Raw genomic sequence first — 21,084 nt, 5'->3', positions numbered from 1 at the left:
TCTAACGTGGTACCTAGGTACTGCGTCTGATTCGATAACCGTAAAAAACAAACATGGCTCTATTAAAGGGATGAATTAAGAAGAATGATTTTTGAGAAACAGTACGACCGCCGCCTCACCGGCTAGTGCATGGTGTGCAGCTGACATCCAATAAGCCATTTAAAGATCGGTGATCTGTCGTCTGAAGTAAAAAGTGAATAAGTCTGATGGATGATTTGCCTTGGGCTTGGTGGAATTTCATTGCACCAACAATTCTGACCTGATAGTATATATATTATCCAGTATGGCGTGATCCATAGTGTTTTACGTATTGTTTTTCTGATTATATGTGTGGGATAAGGCAACCCGAAATCCAATAGCAAAATATGTTAGTACTATTTCAGTGACAGAAGATACTTTCTGCACTTGATGTGGTCATAATGACCTACTTTCGTCCTCTAGAAGTTAAAAAGTGAGCTGAATCCATTGGACTTGGATGACGTCTGATAATTGTTTAAAATAGTCATTTGAAGTGCCATTTAAGGTTTTCGTTAGGTTTGGAATGAACGCCAACAAGGATGAAGCACAGAAATGTGTCTTTATTGCTAGAAAACGTTTAGTCACAGGGGATCGTGATGGTGCAAAAAAGTTTCTCCTAAAAGCCATAAAATTAGATCCGTCAACCAACATAGAAGGTTAGTGTTTTTCAGCATGCCACTATATTTCAAGGACTGGAGTTTTTAGTAAGACCTAGGTCTCGTTCGTCTAGCACGAAAAAAGGCTCCCAAGAAAATGAAGGTCCTGATTCTGGCGCCGAATCTAACAGAAATAAGCAACCGGATAAAGAGTTTACTAAGACCCAAATAGATTCGTTGAGGAAGGTACTTTCTTGCAAAGATTACTACGAAATTCTTGGAGTGTCGCGAACTGCATCAGACGAGGAAATTAAGAAGGCTTTTAAACTGTAAGATGGTTTTCTGCTCTATTTTGTTTAAGTCATGCCCTCAAGTTTCATCCTGACAAAAACAGGGCCCCGGGTGCAGCAGAAGCGTTTAAAAAAATCAAAAAGGCATATGAAGTGTTGACAGATCCGGAGAAACGCCAGCGCTATGATCAATACGGTGCGGAAGAAGAGCAAATCAGGGCTCCTCAAGTTCATCGGCACGGGGACACGTTCTTTCAATATGATGGTAATGCTTTACTTTGACTAAACTGGTAATTTAAGCTGATGTCTTCACCATGTTTTTCAACGGGGGCTTTCCGTTCTCACAAGTATATCGTGATCATCGCCACCGGCCTCATAGGTCACGAGAATCAGAGCGTGAAGTAAGTCAGTGGTACCACATTTTGATTACTAGTCGTTACCGCTTATTTATTTCGGTACAGGTAATTATAAACTGGCTAAATGTATAAAATGAACAATAAAGTTTGTGCTAAACGAAAGGTAAAAATAGTGTGTAAGTCGACATAAACCAAGGAATAAATAGCTGGGAAAGACTGAAGGCCATTAATGGATGTTATAGTAAAGTGATGTGAGCAATTAATGTAACGTCTTAGCTTAGATTGTTCGATTATTCTCTCCAAAGGTAATTAGTCCTTAGATGTGTACTAATTTTAAGGCGTTTATTTAAAGGTACCAACGTAGGGGGTTGTGGCTACTCATCTGAATAGGCCTGTCAGACAGCACAGACTCGGTGTTTCATACCATCTCTCGATCTTTGTTACTGACAACGATATAGCTTGTATAATCTCATTCACTATATTCAAATTTGAATCCGTTCTAATATTAAAGGCTCGTTATATATGTTTCCAGTTATTGTTTGTGTTGATCTGCTTTTGAGTTGACCACCATGAAGTTAGGAGCAGACATCATATTGTTTAGTCATGAATCTCTTGATTCTTAAATGCTATTGCCGGTAAAGTTTGCTTTTTAAATGCATGTTGTCAGTATTCCTTCCGGATAAGTAGATAATTGAGAAACATGACAATCAACAATTTTATAGGTTTTCTCATTGTCAAACTATTTCTAGGTAACTCGGTACTGTACTTATTCAACCGCTTTCAGGTCGGATAGGCGTCTTTATCTCAGATAAGGGTCGTAGCACCTGGTTTCAATGTCTCAGAAAGTGCAGTTCTTAGTATGCTTCGAAACCTTCCATCGTCAACCTGTTACACATTTCGATGACGGTAAATTGGTCTCTTACAGTAATAGAGATCGAGTCCTCGAAATAGTCTTTTAAGATTGACACAGCTGCTCTTCTAGTTCTTTCTGTCATTTGTATCCCCTTTAGTTTATCTTTGACATTTTATATGCTCTTGTTCTTGATAATAAGCATTTTTCTGTATAATTTCGGCTCATATTTTTGAAAAAAATAAACGTGTAAGATGTTAGCGCAATGTTTTTTTTACATTTTGTGTTCAGGAGGTTTTATGATTAGTACACCAGCATTCTTATTGGCCCTTTTTTCAGAGTAACTACTTCGTATACGTCCAGTTGATCCCTCTGATAATTTTGTTTGGCCTATCTTTCTTCAGTAATCTTTTTGTAAAGGATCCATACTTCAGCCTGACTAAATCAAAGTAAGTGTGATCATCGATGGTCAATTCATGACAAATTTTACTGTAATTTGTAAAGGAAAAATACCATTCCCGACATATGATTAAGAATTTCGTTTTAGTGTAAAACTGAAGTGTTTGATGTATAGTGCAGCAAATTTTGTGTTTCCTTTATTGAACTCATTCGCCGTATGCGCTCTCGCTTTCTTGGATGTAGGCTGTTCTTCAGGTTGAGGACTTGGGGCTGGCCTAAATGAAGTAGGTGGGGAGGAGTTTGGACCTACGACCTACAGAATAAAAGCCTTGTGCTTGGAACACTAAGCCAAAACTTTTTTGGTTTCAGTATACGTGACAAGTTGGGTAGTTCTCTGTTTTTCATCTTGAAATATAAAAAGTGATAAATAGCTGGATTTCAAGTTCCTTGCTTTAGCGAATACTTTGAGGATGAGCTTATTGAGTGCCCTTTTGTTTTTGTCTATTACATTTATGTATCTACAGAAAAACCGTATACTCGATCCATTCTTATAGTGCTTCTCTACCTTGGAACCATATGTAATGTGTTAGCGATTACGCTTAAGATTATTGTCTGAGTAGTCATATTAAAGTTCATAATGACAGCATTTACCCCTTGTTTATAAATATTTCTCCATGTCGTACACCAGTACCAACTTGCACTGCAAGTACTTGCAGCATTCTTCAAAAACCCAAATATTCCACTTTTAGAAGTAATACTGAAAAGATTCTTAGTCATTGTGACAGAAAGTTCTGTCAGTCTTCTGTACACATGACTTCAAATCTGCTTTAGATCGTTTTGACTGACTTTTATATTCTGGGGTATACACTACTCTCCTGACTGGTCTCAAACACAGATTGTACCAGTCTATAAGAAAGTCCTTTTGTGACAATCATAGAGGAATCAGTTTGACTAATATAGTGTCTAGAATATTAGATTCAATAATACTTCGACGCCTAACTAAAGCTCGTGAAGAGCAGATTAGAGAAAACCAGGCTGTTTTCCGACCTGAATGTGGCTGTATAGACCAGATATTCACACTACGACAGGTTCTAGAACACAGACACACATTCAGACGCCCCACAATGGTAGTATTTCTCGACCTTGAGGCGGCATTCGACTCTGTTGATCGCGAGGTTCAATGACAGTGTTTGTCACTGAAAGGAGTACCAAAGAAGTACATTAACCTTGTAAAGGCTCTCTACTCAAACACAACTGGTCGAGTGAGAGCTTATGGCGAGCTGTCATCAGAATTCTCTCAGTATTCTATCGACTTAGAATACGCATATGATATAGTCCTGTTTAGTGAAGACGCTGATAAAATACAGCCTTTTGGTAGCACTGAGAAACAAAACCAGAATGTTTGGGATACGCTTCTTACCCTCTAGATGCAAGTTGTTGGAAGAAAGTTAGGGGCGGCCAAACGAATACGCGGCATCAGTGCTTGAAGTCACTAACTTCTAGTCTAAGCCATGTAAGAAGATGCAGACTATTTGGTTGGGGTCCGCGTGACTATCCTAGCCAGTGGTTGGGGACTCTTGTTGACATGGCTCAGAATCGATCACAATGGCGTCGGTGTATGCACTTAGTCTTCCTTTCAACTAGGAAATTGAAATCGCTTCATATCTTTCTTTCTACGAACTAATTCTTTCTTCCTGTACTATGTCTTGATATGCAATCTTTCTTTTATATGTTACCACCATTGAATTAAGTACTTTTGTGAATCCGGTGTTCATCTTGTGCTAATGAATTGTGGCAACTTGGACAAACGCACATATGTGCCTGGTCCTATGTTGTAGCTGACTGACTGTTATCAGAATTGATTACCTCAGGGATGTCCACTCTCTCCATTCTTGTTTAACTTTTCGTGCATTTAAAGATAAGACTTTCCTCATCTAATTCCCCAGAGGTTGAACTTCTACTGGGAAATTCACTTTTTGACCTAGAATATGCCGATGACATAGTTCTATTTGGTGAAGACACTGACAAAATACAATCTTCTGACCATTCTAAGCAACAGTGCAGACATGTTCGGGATGCGATTCTCCCCCTCGAAATGCAAAATGTTGCTCCAGGATTGGGTTGCATCGACACCCGAACTACTGATAGGGAGTAAAGTAGTTGAGCGTGTCGATCGCTTCACTTATCTTGGAAGTCTCATTAGCCCTTGTGGTCTGGTGTGTGACGAAATCTCAGCACGGATACAGAAGGCTCGACTAACGTTTGCCAACTTGCGTCATTTATGGTGTAGGCGAGATATCCGTCTACCAACCAAAGGACGTGTTTACTGCACAGCAGTTCGTTCCTTCCTACTTGATGGCAGTGAAACATAGCCGGTAAGAGTAGAGGATATTCGTAGGTTACTAGTATTCGATCATAGATGTCTTCGAAACATTGCTCGTATATCCTGGGACCACCGAGTAAGTAATGTAGTTGATAGGGAACGGGTACTAGGTAAGGATGGCAAATCAATTGATGAAGTAGATGGCTGGGACACGTGTTACGTATGCCCAACCACCGACTGCCTCGACGTGCGATGTTTTCTGGTGTAGGAGTAGGTTGTAAGAAAGCTAGGGGTGGCCAGACCCAAACATGGCACAAATCCGTGAAGTCACTGATAAGTGGACTGAGCCATGTTGGTAGGTGTCGACTGCCCGGTTGGGGACCGCAAGATGATAGCAACCGATGGTTAGAGACCCTGAATGACATGGCTCAAAATGGTTTGCAATGGCGCAGGTGCATCCACTCTTTGTGCTCCCCCAAAATTATAATCTTCTGAATTCTTCATGTCCCTTTCTTTTTTTTCTCTTTCCAAATTTATTTCACTGTATTATACTCTTTGAATAACATCTTCAAGCCCTAATGTTTCCGATTACTGTTTTGCTCTTACTACCTCTACCACTACGGAATTCGAATCGACAACTGCATCTCTGTGCCAATGTGGTAAGGCAACTCGAACTATTTTATTATTTATTTCATTTGAACGGATAAATATTGGTATAAGGGGGCACCAGATACATATGCGCCACAAATAATAATGAAAACGGGAAGAGCTGAACAATTTAAGGTGCGTGTGAAAAAAGAACAATAACGACTACAAATTAGTGTATGGTAGTGAAATAATAATAATGGGGGAAACAGAAAAGTAAAACCAGAATAAATCTTTTAGTTAATGAAGATACAACCTTTTATGAAGAAAGTAAAAGAAGGTTACAGCAGGATCGCCACTGGCTTCTGTTCTGAACTATATCTGATAACGTCTCTAGCCAGTGTTGCACCATCTCTCGGACCCCATCCAGGGAGTCGTGAAGGACCAACAGAAGCAGGCTCTTTGCAGCTTTCTTTGATATCACGACACCATGTCATACACTGACCACTTTTCCGACCAGTCCCAGCGTCGGCAAATAATGCACGACGTGGAATTCTCTGGGACGACATTCGTAGAACATGTCCAAGCCACCGAAGTCGATGTTTCAAGATGGTGACAGCAATTGGATTATCGTCTCTCCGTCTGAATACACAATACCGAACTTATGCATTACTGACATGTTGTTGGCACTGGATGTCAGCAATCCTTCGGAGACAGCGAAGATCAAACACAGAGAGTCTTCTAACGTCTTGTAGAAGTACTTTGCACTTCGAAGTTGCAAAGCACATACCATACTTACGGACACTGATTGCCAACTGATTAAGTGCGGATTGCATGGTTTGGGCATTATCGCACAGTAAGACAACATCATTCGCATACTCAAGGTCGAGAAGTCTTTCTCCAGGCAACAGATCCACACCACCATTACATCCATCAGAGCTGTTTCCAGAATGTCATCGATGGCAAAGTTGAAGAGGAATGGTGAGATTGGGCAACCCTGCCTAACCCCACTGCTCGAATGGAACAATGGAGAGAGGTGGTTGTATGCCCTCACTTTACCTGAGGTGTTTGTATATAGGGCTTTCAACATGTCAATAAACTTCTCAGGCACACTCTTCTTCAATAGACAATCCCAGAGAACAGTCCTGTCCAACGAATCGAAGGCAACCCTGATGTCAAGAGACATTACGATTGTTGTATTTATTTACTTGAACACATAAACATCGGTACAAGGAGGCACCAAGTAGATATGTGCCATATAAATCATTCGATTTGTGTGAAGGCTGTGATACTGTCCGAGTGCCCAGATAGAAGCAGGTGGTTATCTTAGGGGGCCACACCCCGAGCCTTTGACCTAAAGGTCTAACCCACAAGGCAGTGGAGCATCGTAAGGAGATGCAGTCCCATGGTAGCCGGTGACCGAAAATCGGTTCATACGCCATTTGTTACCGCAGGATACTGGAGCCCATGTACACCATTGGTTTGGAGTCCGGTTAAAGCGCTGGACATTCGCTTTTCGTCTTCTGAATTTCGTAAACAACACCCCTGCCACGAGAAGGCAGTGAGTAGGACTTCCCTGGCAGAGGCTGTATACGCGTGGCCGTGTGAGAGCATTTCGAGAGGGAGGGTGTGATCAATCTTAGTCTAGGATTGGGATTCAGAGGGAGGACTCTAGATAGCACATCGGCGATGACTATGCCGATAGTTACTGCCAGCCACAAACAGGTTGTAGTCTGCACTATTTTGCAGTAGACGGTCCCCTTTATCTGACCTGTGATCATCAAGTTCTCATCAGCCACTTAAACGACTCTCTTCTGTGTCTATTCGCCTGACCTGTGCATTCAAGTCTCCGGCTAGTACTACAATATCTGTCGAACGTACTTTCTGGAGAACAGTTAACTGGTGGTAAAATTAATCCTTGTTTGCATCCAGGCTACAATCCGTCGGAGCATAGGCGGAGATGACGAAAAGACACCGTTTCTCACACCAATTTCCTCGCACTTTGACGAAGCTTTCTAATCTAACGCCACATAACTTATTGTTATTGAGGATCCAATCAGTCAGCGCTGCCTCACCTCTAGCACTTAGTGCGACACCGATGCCAGCAAAACCAGACGATGTCACAGGGTCCCTGGGTAAGCGCACGTAAAACAAACCTTTTCAAGTGACAGATAGAGAACGATTTTGTAGTATCTGTTAATATCTTGAAATATCCCCAAAGTTGTCAAACGTTGAGTCTGATGACCATTATGATTTTGTATATCTAATTTTTTTGTTTGAAATTATTGTATAGGTGTTGAAATAGAGTTATTGAAGCTTAGTAACCGCATTTGTTTCTAAAACACTTAAAACAGTATAATCGCATATTACAAGACTGTCAGCATTTGTATTTGATCAAATGCACACTACCAAAGACTGATTACAAGTTTTTCAAAATTATATTTTGGACGTTAAATTATATATAGGTTTGGTTTGGAGTTGATAAATAAATTTACTTATGTTCATTGTAATGATTCTAGTAAATACTACATGGAACGTCATACTGGAACACATAAGGTACCTTATTTCGTCAAGAAAACATTCGAACAAGACTTTTCTGGCAATATTATTCATTTAGAAAGTCAAGTAGAAGAAGAATATATCAGCAACCTTCGATTCCGATGTTTCCGAGAAAAAGATTATAGTAAGTTCTTATCATCTATCGATCGTTTATTTGTCACTAGTATTTAGTTTGTGTAAACTTACAATCTAATGTTTAAAATTGTTTTTAGTTACGTCTTGATACCAAAAGCGACATTCAGCAAATGAGTTTCTTCAATGATTATATATATGTATATATAGAGTTTCAAGGACTAATTCTGTAAAGAAATATATGTAATGAATAAATATGATCAAGAGATTTTAATATCAGTTTATATGGTGTAAATAATGACATTAAGATGTTGTGTAACTTCTGTATATCCAGATAAATAAGCGTGTAAAATTAGTGAGCTAACAGTGAATTATGGTTTGGAAGAATGAAATAATTAAATTTTTTGGTTAGAGTAACTAAAAGTATTAGAGGAATTAGATAAAATTATATCAAAATCAATTATAAATTAACATATGATGTGAGGAATAATTGGAGATGGTACATTTTCAAATGAAAAATCAGTGAAACCAAAACAAAACAATATAAATAATAGGTTTTAGCCAGGTATAAGACACTTCCTTTCATAGATGTCAAGGACTTCTACTGTTTTAAGGAGTTGAATAAGAAAAAATCTTATTAGATATATATGAATTCCTTAAACAGCTTCCAAATAGACATGTTGATTAGCTGAGTGATTAAACTCGATTAAATGTTTAAGGAGAGAACTCCTAACCACTTTACTCACCCTTACAGAACCCCATTTAAAAATGTTCTTGTATCTGTATTTAAAGCAAATACTGGCTACGACCTGTGTACCTTTATATATAAGAGCAGCCAAATGCACACAGAGGCGATCGGACTGGAGAAATTTCTTTCACCAGTACTGAAAACAAACTTCTACTTTTCAATACTAATCGCGGTTTCGGAGCATAGAGCGTTCTTTTAATTTAGTGAAAATTCCTATTCTGACATTTGGCAAATAAAGAACGAATGAATTGAGCGAAGTAATTCCCTTTCAGTTAGTTTTTTTCTTTGCTCAATTCGTCCGTTCTTTTAATTGCCGAAGAAAACCAATTCTTAAGTACATCACAAGCTTAATCATCTTTAAACTCCATGATCACATGGATATCTTTTTGAAACGGAATTGTTTGATTCTGTTCCAATTTCTTTCATGTTCTTATCTACAAAGCAGCTTGGATAGTCGTTTTCATTCAACGTTTCTCTGAGGGAGTCAAGTTCATCAACGCATTCAGCACGACAGATTTTACGTATTCCGTAAAGGAGTGAATAACATTCATCTTTCTTTCTATTGGAGCCCAGCTATAGAAGTTGATGTACTGACCGTTCCATGTTCATTTTCTGTAAATGGATCTTTTAATAGATCCATCACTATTTAGAAACGCATCGGTACACTACCTTATTTTTTTAAAGGAATTCGAAGGAAATATCTTTAGAACTTCGATGCTAATTGCCAGTCTGTTTTATTCGGAACGAAAGTTTCACCTAATAGATTCATCTAAAATCAGGACGTACTGATCGAAAGTCTCATTTGAATTTCATCATTCCTTCTGTTATATCTGTCTAGTATTCTCATGAATTTCAAGGTCTGAAATCATCTAATGCTCTGCCAAAGCTCAGAAACAGTGAATCTTACGTTAAGGTCATGTTGGGTGATCCGGACGAAGTACTGTTAGTTGTGCACATTGAGTTAAGGTTGAGAATGATTAAAACGATATCACCTTGGAAAATATCACTTCCGAATCAGTCTTCGCAACCATCTGGTTTTGTTTGTGATAGTAAAGTAGAGGTGTGCATTAAATACTTCATTTTGTTAGAAAAGTTACGTCATACACATCACGCGTAGAAAGCACATTTTGTGAGGTGTCTATCTACCTATATTCGTCACAAACCCCATAGCGTCTAATACTTAATACCTAAAAACATTCAGTCATCAAGATTTGAAAATTGGAAACATTCGGGGGATAAAATGTATAAAATTAATTTGAGATAGGAGTTTTAAAGAAAAAGTGAATGCATCTAAACAGTGTTGTAGAATATCATGTTTGTCGCTCAAAACTCAACCATTTAATTTAAACATATACTGTGGATCAGCGACTTCGTGGACTGACCCTGCGTATTGGTTTGACCTACTATCTTTCCTCAGCACCTTACGTCTAACATCATCAGCGTTCACTCGGTTGTTACACCATACGAAAGCAGCACTTCCGAAATATCTAAGACCAAGTAATAGTAACCCACGGGATAACCCAAGTAACAGGATGCGTTAGAGGTTGCCTTGCTGAACGATAATCGTTGCAACTCATCTGTATATATAGGTTCACATGACGATTTAGGTTCTCTTACAGAATTAAGTAATTTTTGCATTAGATATTTCATTTCCCTCATATTTCATCTTTGTAGACTCACGTTGACTGACTAATTATATCCATCTGATTTCTCTTATTATACTGGAAATCTTTGATTTGCTCACTATTGCAAATCTTGGCCATTTTAAACCTATGTAACGATATCAGCATTGACTAAGTTGGGATTTTCACAATGTCGTTGGTAATAGTACAACAACTGAGACTGATAATCAAATATTCGTGGCTAGAAGAGATCATGTTTCTCAAACCATCAACTCTTACTCGTTCCATATCACAGTTACTTATTCCCATTACATAATGAGATACTCAGGGTTTATGGTAATATCCAGAATATTTTTCGGATAATTTTACGCCTCTTTGATCAAATTTACCTCAACTTCCAGTCATTTTGAATCTTCTGGTGTTTACCTTTAATTATTTTTCTCTATCTTTTCCAGAGGAGAATCTCTTATTCCGTGCTAGATATTATGGTGATGATGCTAGTTACGATAGAGCTATGCAACTCCATATGCCGAATTGTGATCGTCTATCAGAAATATTGGCTACATAATATAATATAGTTGTGTTATGCATATTGTCATAACTATTTGTGAAATTAATTTCCCCTTGTCTACCATAATAAGTAATCATTTAAATTCCCGGCTAATCAACCGTTAGTTCATACAACATACACCAATACCATAACCTGAAGAATGACAAATAATCTTTGTTTTTAGTGACTAAATAATTAAATATCATCTCCAGTTTCTTTTCTTAATTATTTAGAAGTCATTTAAAACTAATATGCTTCATAAAACTACCTTAAGTAATTTCTTGTAATCTGTATATATGTCTACAAGATAAAGGAAATTATCCACGTATGTATAGTTTTTTGAGCCAAGTGAGTAGTTAACGTCCTAGCATTCATCTTTTCACGTCTTTGTGAAAGAAATGTGACGATGTTTTATATTAAAAACCACATGTGATAAATAACAACTGTTGGATTTCTCAATGAATCGTAAGCGCATATTGCTCTAATTTTATTAAGATTTCTGAATCATTTTCAATGACGAAATATGTTTAAACAGTGTTTTCACTCTTCCTTTCTGATTCTTATTTCACTATGTTTTGTACAAGAACCATAGCATAGACGCTATTCGTTTGTTGTGATTTGGATGGTTTCAATGCATAATTATTAAAGGATTTATCATAAACTTCTGTGTTTTTTTCGTGTGTGTGATAGCGGAGGTGCATGCTCAGTCCCTGTGAACACCTTATACTTAAGTTAAGTATAACTTGCAGCTGTGAAATTCTTTTCGTTGATTAAGATATTCAATATTGAAGTTACTAAAGTACACCTACAGAGTTACAATAATATGATTTAATTTTTAAAATCGAAAAAGAGACCACTTATAGCTATTTACCTAGTTTTAAAAAATTGTATTGGGATATGTTTAAAGTTGAATTATTCGCTTGTATAATTAAGTGAATTTTCCTACAATGTGTATGCATATTTGTCTTGATGGGTACCTTAGTCACCGACCATTCTCAATTTTGCAGCACCTAAGCGATAACTTGTTGGTTCGACAACTCATTCGTGGGGTGATCTCATGGTTTCAGTTACTACACGATCACGTGCGTGGTTTTTCGGTTTCCTTGAAGCTTGACAGTAACAATACATTACACTGCCGGTCCAGCTTTCCTAAAAAAAATCAATTTGCAAGTTGTGTTCGAAAGTATTAACACTTGTTTTCTAAGATCTTTAGTTTGGCATCATAGCACGTCTTCAAGACAAGGTTTTTTGAGAATCAGCAGCAATACATAAGGACTAAAAGTGATAAAAATAAGATGTATATAATCATAAAATAAAAATATATCAATTTTTCTTGGTAGCTATGCACAGGTTGAACGGATTATGACTAAGCCTCTATTGTCTTCGAATTTCAGATGTACATAATTGAGCTATGTACATTGTTTAAAAACTGGCAGATGCTAATTCTGAGGAACATCTCTGTCCTATTAAGTCTTGTACTGAACTGAATCAATTGATAAACTTGTGCTTAAAAAATCGGATGATCGAGATGAAAACTTAGCAAAACATATGATTTGATCTTGTGTTGGAAACTTATCTCATTGAGTATCATTCACACCATTGCCTGTACACACAACCCACCCCAAAAAATGATTGGGGTCTCTGGACATGATTTCACAATTATCACGATACAAATGGCTAGGATTGCTCTTTACTTGTCCAAGTGTGTGTATGACTGATCGAGATTTGTGAAACCATGGGGTTTTTTAGGGACTCAGGTGAAGTGACGATTGTTGTACTGGGTTTCTACATGCAATCTATTGTTCTTAGTATTCTAGTTTATTATCACAATAAGTGATGTCACAAGGCTTTAAAGACAGATTTGTCATTTATGCTGTTTGTTCCTAACTTAGTAGATGCCATTTTAAACTGTCTTCTCTGCACTATCAACATTACTTCAGAGTCGTTTCCTACACATTACGCATTTGAGTAAAGCCTTCTTAAGATATCAATTTACATATCAGGATCTCTGCTAATGCAACTCGCACAAACGTCTATATTTCGAAGGATAGTTTTAACCACGTAATGTTAACATTACGTAGTATTTGTGCATCCAAGCATCTGCTAATAAATGGTGTGAATCACGGACTACCCGTTTCAGTAGTTAGTGCAATGTACGTTTATATTTAAAGTAGCTTCTGCGTAGCCTAAAATTTGAGTTGGCACGTTCATATGTATTCATTTGTTATAACGTAACTCATCCACGTCAGATTTATGCACTTTAGAGTTCAAAGTTTTGGATAAATACAGAGTTAGAAAACATTGTCAAGCTTGTGAGCTTACTTCCATGTATGTTCCAGTATATGATAAACTATACAGGGTTTCACAACCTCCATCTTTTAGTAGGGGGTTATTTGGTCAGTTATGTAATACTAGTTTTAATTGACATCATGATGTTAGTTCGTGACTATTCAAACTAAAAAAAGCGTGTAAAATAGCCCGGTGAGTACTTCAGGTGAACTTTCGTTTTCTATTTTGCATGGGAGCGAAGAGCCTCCCCAATATGTTTATGATATATATCAACGGGTAACAGTTCGTTTTACTAGAAATCAACAGCTTTTTAATTTCAATAAATCGGTGATGATTCATACCAAGTTTAGTTTGCAACGTACATTAATGTCTAATATATGTCGTATGTGTCACTACTATTGGTTAATCGTTTACTCTTAGTTAAAGTAACTTAATAAGAAAGATATAATCCTGTCAGTCTCGGCTTTCAAATATGTAATAAGGTACAGAAATTTGATTGCAGTATCCTCGGTGTTCATATGTCGTATTAACAATGGAAATAATAATTGCTGAATATCCCATATGAGTCTTCGTCCGTACCAAAGATGGATCTAAAAGATTTCCGCTTATTGTTAGGCTCAAAATTCTAGAAAAATTATACATAAGTGATTGGTATTAACGGAAATTACAGGTGTACGCAAAAGACACCCACCAATACAGAATTCTAATTCATGAGACCACTGAGTTGTGTGAAGTGTTGTGGCACCCTCAATAGTAATGACACGAAACTAGTTGACTGTTCTTGGTGTACCGGTTGGTTAACTTCATCTAAACGTGGGAAACAACTATGCAGTCTTATTTTCCAATACATCGAGTCACTATCTAGTGAACGCTAAGTCCTGATTATGACATCACTTATTTCATTTGAAGACAAGAGACCTCTCTTTTCTGCCGTTATGACTTTTCTTGATTATTTCCACGGTTTTAAACATATCTAGGTGTATTGGAATAGTTTTGTATATTGCCTTAACTACCAGTTCTAACATTCTGAGTATGAAGTTTAATCGTCAAACAAATGTTTGTAGTAGTATTATGGAGTTTAGTTTATAAAGTGATATTCTAATAATTTCTCGTTATTACACACGACCTAATGATAGCAGGAATTTTAGTCCGAAGGCTTCTGAAAACCTTGATTCACATAACAGCTGAATGATAGAGAGTTACCAATGGCCATGTTTTAAGAACTATAGATTGTGTTTAGTAGATTGAATTGTACTAACATTATGTTGTCGAATGTTTTCTAGGGTAAAAACCGACCTTACAAAGTATTGCTCAAAAAGTAAAGTGCACATGCCTGATGAAGACTGACGTTAAATAAACTCTCTATACCTTCTTAAAGCGTAAGGGTTTTAATGGAGAGCAATTTCAAATGAAATTGTTTTGTTATACACTCTTCAAGGGACTAAGGTGATGCACGTTTTTTGATGCTAAAGTTTACCACTGACTTGTATCCATACCAGTATTCTGTCAAAATGCTGATTTTCTTAGCTTACATTCAGCAGACATGGAAATCATATAGATCCCTTTATGGCTCCCATACTGTGCACCATTTGTTGATGTAAGAATATCAAAAAGGTGAATCGTTTTACTTCAGCTATGTAACTAATGCTTTTCTGTTCTGCTTAAGTTGACTGGTCGTTAGGATACATCTGGAAAGTCTGTTTTTAAGTACACTGTAATCAGTAGATTGTTTATCACTTATCAGTTAGTATTTTTAAAAGCGTTGAGAACAGCTTTGGAACTTGTTGCTTTTCGCCGATTCATTTCAAAACCCACCGGGTTGGTGGAGGGGGAGAATTCATTAAGAATGCTGTATTGAGAAGGTAGTCATGTGGACAGTTTTTATTGCTTTGTTATTCCAACAGCTATCTTTTTCTGTATAGTATAATGAGGTACTATGTTCAGTCCAGTACATTCTGCCATAAAGTAAATCGTAAACATAAAATTTATAACAGTCATACTTGAGGATTCTAAAGTTATTACTCTAACTTTAAAAACACCCTGTGCATTCGTACTCATTAAATAGATATACTAGTTGGAATGCAAAGCTATCAAGAAACTAATCTGTTAAGATTACCAGAAATGTTCAGAATAAGAATAATTAATGATTGTTAAGTTTACAATGAATCCTATCGTTCATTTATTACTGCAATAGTACCCAGTTGCTCAGTCTAACTGAATTTTTGTGGCGATCATTCTTCTATGTGCCTAGAAATCAAATCAAGATTATCATCGACAATCACCTACCTTAGCATATCGCATTCCCGATTTAATCGTTCTTGAGTGTGAAGATGGTGTTCGGTTATATCAAAAGATTTGTTCGCTCTATTTGAAATTACGTCCATTTTTATGTATTCTTGTATCATAACTGTATTCTGAATTTTAAATATCGCCAAACAGAGAAATCATTGAAATAATTAAACATTGTATTATCATTTAATCACAACTTGGAAATTCCCCGACATCTACATTCAACAACTTTAGGTTTTTGGCAGTTTCTCCACTTTTCCTCAATTAGTAATGAAAATGATGTATAAGTTGACCAATTCTGTAAGATCATATAATCAAATACCCATCCATTGCTTAAAAGTAGAGAAGCTGTGTATTTAGGAGTCTGGAATGAATTGCTGATGGTACTGGAAAGCAATGGTAGTGTATGAACAATTTCATGAAACTGAGAGGTCTTAATCTTAGGCTTCTCATCCAGTATCTCGATTGTAACGCATTGATGGGAAATTCTTACTTCTTGAGAACAATGGAGAATTCGCGATATAACAGAAAAGACAACTAAGCAACCGTCCAGTTTTTTTATCTTTTCAGCTTGTAAAACTGTCAAAACCGCTAATCCAAATGTCTTGAGGTCGAATTTCGCTTTTCATTTAGTACTGTAGGGCCAGTGAAATTCCACTGAGCCCTAGCCAAATCATCCGGCAGTTGGGTCCTTGAATATCGAACAAACATCGATCCTCACCAAGGTCAAGGACAACCAACGCGCATCAGTTAATAGTACGCCACGGACTGGCCCATGCGGTGTGAGTTCAACGTTAGCTGGTTCGTCACTCCATTCCCGTTTAGCTCGAGTCGGCTTCCGATCATTCGACATATATCATCTACGTTGTTGATCTACTGTACTATGATTCCTTAGTATCGATGTCAATGGGAATGTTTTTAATAACACTCTTTTCATTATTTTGTCCAAGTTTATGTTTTGACTGGCCGTATTTTGGGTAGGCATACTATTAGGTGATTGGAAGTTAATCACTATTCAATGGTGAACAAACATATTACCATATGCGTAGTTAGAAGCTCCGAATATGTACAACTATGATTCCAGTAACATAATCAAGCGTGACGTTTAGTATGTCTGTCCAGCTAGATCATATATTTCAAAGTAAAACAGCAAATTATTGATCATTCTTTCAGTATGCATAACTTGTGAACAATGAAATTTGCAAATTAACCAACAGCTACACTCGAAAAAGACTAAGTAACCGTCCAGCTTCGTGATCAAAGTGTCTTATCCCGTGAGGATCAGCCGTCCACAGACTAAATCGCGACACTACGGATCATCGTTGAACAATGATTTAAATGGAACTCGTCACTATACATCAACTTCATTGATTATGAGAAAGCGTTTGACAGCGTGAATAGGGAGGACAAAATTGAAACTTCTTTGACACTATAGTGTACTTGAGAAGATCATCAATATCATGCGGAATTCACACGACGGAGTACAGTGCAAAGTGGTGCATGGAGGACAGCTGACAGATGTATTCTAAGTGAGGACTGGAGTCAGACAAGGCTGCTTACCCTCCCCCTTTCTCTATCTTCTGGTGGTTGACTGGATAATGAAAACCATGACACCTGAGAGGAAGCACGGAATACAATTGGCCACTTGCTTGCAACTAACCGAATCGGATTTTGCAGATGACCTGGCTCTTCTCGCCCATACACACTAATAAATGCAGGTCAATACAGTCAACTTAGCAGCAACCTCTGCATCAGTAGGCAGCCTCGACATACACAAGGGAAAATGCAAGATCCTGAATTACAACACGAAGAACACTGACCCAATCATACTTGATGGAGAAGCTGTGGAGTAGGTGGAAACTTTCACGTACCTGGATAGCTTTATCAATGAACGAGGAAGATCTGATGGAGATGTGAAGGAAAGGATTGTTAAAGCAAGGGCGGCATTCCTACAGTTGAAGAAGATATGGAACTCAAAACAACTGTCAGTTAACATCATAGCTAAAATCTTCAATATAAACGTCAAGACATTACTGTGATCACTATATTTGAAATACACGATTGATGTTCTAAACGCGAGTGATAGGCCTAGGCAGGAAAGAGAATCGGTAAGTAGTCTGGACTGCTCGTATGGGTTTATATGTCGTTTGCCCGGTCGATAAGCTACTGTCCTCTAATTGGCTGTATAATTACGTTATATGATAATATGGCACACGTCATAACACGAAGTAGTTGAAGAATATACTGAACTCAAAACAACTGTCAGTTTGTAGAATTATGGTCTACTATGATATTAGTACTGCTCTAATAATAGACCTAATCCTAAATTTGTAGATTTGTCATGATATAACTGCCTAATCTATGTAATCTTACGTGGAAGTCACACCATCGACTACACCAACTCACTGTATCGTATCAATTACCAATACATGATTTAGAACAAGTTTAGGCTAGAGAAAGAACAATATATTTAATATGAATAGAAGATATAAGGTAACATTCAGCAGAGACCACGCCTGCATGGCCGAGCCATGCCACTCGATCAACTCCAGTCCGTCCAATTCATTGTTCGCGCCTTCTCCATTCTTAGGTATTTCTCCGTGTTAAATATTGAATATCTATTTTCTGAGTAGTCTCGTGTTCACAGCTTTGTGGATTGTGTGGTTATGGTCCAATGCCACTACAAGTTAACATCATAGCTAAAATCTTCAATATAAACGTCAAGTCAGTTCTATGCACGGAGCTGGGACTTGGAGAACTACATAAACCATCATGAAAAAGTACAAATACTTCCAAACAATTGTCTGCGCAAGATAGTGAATTTCATTTGGTCGGATATCATCAGCATCAGCCTACTATGGGAGAGAACAAACTAGCTTCCAGCTGAAGAGGGAACTAGGAAAAGACACTGGAGGTGGATAAGACATATATTGCGGAAGTCATCAAACTGCATCACGAGGCAAGCGCTAAATTGGAATCCGGAAGGTAAACGGGAAAGTGGGAGGCCAAAGAACACATTGCGCCGAGAATCAGATGCAGACATGGAAAGGATGAATAGCGACTAGAAAGGATAGCCCAGGACAGAGTTGGATGGAGAATGCTGGTGAGCCGGCTATGCTCCTTCGTGAGAGGTAACAGGCGTATGTAAGTAAGTAGCATTCCTGATTAAATTCGTAGATGTCACCTTTGTACTGAATACTTTTTGTTCCATTCAGCATATATATATTTCTTTGTGTAACAATCGTTAACTACAAACATTTTGAAAAGCCGTGCAAATGCGTTAATATGTTTTTCATTAGACGTTCGAGTTTTCCTGTTTACAATTCTTAGTAATCCAAAGCCATCATTATCCTTGCTTACTCTTGTTAATCCCAGTCGAGCGTGGGCTCTGTCCTGGGCCTTCTCATGTCTGTCTCCATTTCTCGGCGTAATGTGTTCTTTGGTCTTCCTCTTTTCCTTTGGCCTTCAGGATTCCATGTGATGGCTTGTCTTGTGACGCAGTTGGGTGCTTTCCTCAATGTGTGTCCTATCCACTTCCAGCGCTTCTTCCTAATTTCTTCCTCCGCTGGGATCTGGTTTGTTCTCTACCACAGTTGGTTGTTGCTAATAGTGTCCGGCCAACGGATCCGAAGTATTTTGTGTAGACAACTGTTAATAAACACCTGTATCTTCTGGATGATGGCTTTCGTAGTTCTCCAGGTTTCTGCCACATACAGTAGAACTGTCTTGACATTTGTATTGAAAATTCTGACCTTGGTGTTGGTTGACAGTTGCTTTGAGTTCCAGATGTTCCTCAGTTGTAAATATGCTGCTCTTGCTTTGCCGATCCGCACCTTCACATCTGCATCAGACCCACCCTGTTCATCAATGATGCTGCCCAAATATGTAAAGGTTTTTACATCTTCCAGATCTTCTCCGTCAGTTGTGATTGGATTGGTGTATGCTGTGTTGTATCGGAGAATCTTTCTTTTCCCTTTGTGTATATTGAGAACTACTGCTGCTACACTGTTCGTCTTCTGCACTTGTTGTTGCGTTTGGGATAGAAAGGCCAGATCATCTGCGAAGTCTAGATCGTCCAGCTGCATCCTGGCTGTCCAATGTATCCCGCTTTTTCCTTCAGATGTTGACGTCTTCATGATCCAGTCGATCAGCAGGAGAAAGAGAAAGGGTGAGAGTAAGCAACCTTGCCTGACACCGGTCTTTAACTCGAACGACTCTGTCAGCTGTCCTCCATGCACGATTTTGCAGTCTCTTCTGTCATGGGAATTCCGTACGATATTGGCTGTTTTCTCAGTCAAGCCGTAGTTTTCGAGGAGCCTCCCTTGTGTTGTCCTGCGCACCCAATCAAATTATTTTTCGTTGTCAGTGAAGTTGATGTAGAGTTATGAATTCCATTCAGTTGATTGTTCTACAATGATCCGTGGAGTTGCGATTTGGTCGGCACACGATCGATCCTTACGGTATCTAGCCCGTTGATCTCGAAGTTGGGCGTCTACGGACTCCCTCATTCTGTTTAACAACCCCTGTTAAATACTTTTCCCGGTATTGAGAGAAGAGTAACGCCCCTGTAGTTATCAAGGTTTCTGAGATCGCCTTTATTTGGTATTTTGTTCAGAAGTCCTTCTTTCCACTCTTTTGGTACTTGTTCCTCATTCTATATCTTATTGAAGAGAATGTGGAGTATCCTTGCAGTTACCGCTACGTCTGCTTTCAGTGCCTGTGCTGGAATGTTGTCTAGTCATGCTGCTTTGCCACTCTTGATTTGTCTGATGGCCGTGCTGATCTCTTCAATTATCCAAACAAGTTATATATATCGCTGTGTCCACCGTCACGAAAATCTTGTCATACATCATTCGACTAGTTCTTTTACTCTTTTAAAATAGATAGATGCTCGAAATAAAATATGTCAAGCTATTAATTTTCCTGAATGTGAACCTTTTAGGAAACTTCATAGAACATTGAAAAGGCGTTTAGTGGTACGAATTAATGGCAGATAAACTCTATTTGCTGTTGATGGCTTGAATGTAATCATGAATACATCTATTGACGCGATTGACAAGTGCAAATGACATGGGCCAGATTTGTTATGCTTTCCTAAAGTTGAAAATGTTAACGATTTGAAATGGGTAAGTCATGGTTTTTCTCTGAACATAGTTTAGTTTTTACAGTTAAACAACTTTTATTTCATGAAGTAAATTTTCAGTCATGTGTTGCGTATCTGTTATGGGAAAATTACGGTATTGAATATCACATGACCCAAATAAATTAAAACTGGTTCGTCAAATATTTTTACAATAGTATTCTGATACGTTTCGGTAATCATTTCTAAATTCTTTTCTAAACACCTACTAGAATAAACGATTATTCACTAGTAAATTCTTGGATAATTTCATCTAGCCGCATTCGGGATTGCATCATTGTGATATGAATAACTAACGTTAGAAGGGTAAATAACCTTTAAAATTATCTATTCTCTTATTCAACTTAATTATTGTAAAGAAATTTTAATTCAATCGGTTAATATTTATATTTAATCTA

The 21,084-nt window shown here is 37.8% G+C and overlaps 1 protein-coding gene across 3 annotated transcripts; it reads left to right on the top strand.

Moving 5' to 3' along the window:
* The first annotated feature begins 501 nt into the window (after positions 1 to 501).
* On the top strand, positions 502 to 11,629 carry DNAJB12_1 (DnaJ (Hsp40), sub B, member 12). Of its 3 annotated transcripts, none has more exons than XM_035733154.2 (7): positions 502 to 674; positions 709 to 943; positions 976 to 1,169; positions 1,205 to 1,305; positions 2,450 to 2,559; positions 7,937 to 8,100; positions 10,874 to 11,619. In XM_035733154.2, exons 1-7 carry the CDS (start codon positions 542 to 544, stop codon positions 10,984 to 10,986), a joined length of 1,050 nt encoding a protein of 349 aa, XP_035588818.2. In that variant the 5' UTR covers positions 502 to 541; the 3' UTR covers positions 10,987 to 11,619. The 3 variants fall into 3 exon arrangements, with proteins under 3 accessions (XP_035588818.2, XP_051071412.1, XP_051071411.1); XM_051211357.1 differs by having other exon boundaries at positions 2,402 to 2,559; XM_051211358.1 differs by having other exon boundaries at positions 709 to 1,169; positions 10,874 to 11,629.
* The last annotated feature ends 9,455 nt before the right edge of the window (positions 11,630 to 21,084 follow it).

The sequence above is a fragment of the Schistosoma haematobium genome, chromosome ZW, assembly GCF_000699445.3.
Source record: "Schistosoma haematobium chromosome ZW, whole genome shotgun sequence".
NCBI lineage: Eukaryota > Metazoa > Platyhelminthes > Trematoda > Strigeidida > Schistosomatidae > Schistosoma > Schistosoma haematobium.
This window is presented reverse-complemented; position numbering and strand designations above follow the sequence as displayed.

Coding starts and splice junctions, on each gene's coding strand:
- DNAJB12_1 (XM_035733154.2), top strand. CDS start 542: ATGAACGCCAACAAGGATGAAGCACAGAAATGTGTCTTTATTGCTAGA. Junction 675..708: donor TCCGTCAACCAACATAGAAG/GTTAGTGTTTTT, acceptor CTATATTTCAAG/GACTGGAGTTTTTAGTAAGA. Junction 1,170..1,204: donor CACGTTCTTTCAATATGATG/GTAATGCTTTAC, acceptor TGGTAATTTAAG/CTGATGTCTTCACCATGTTT.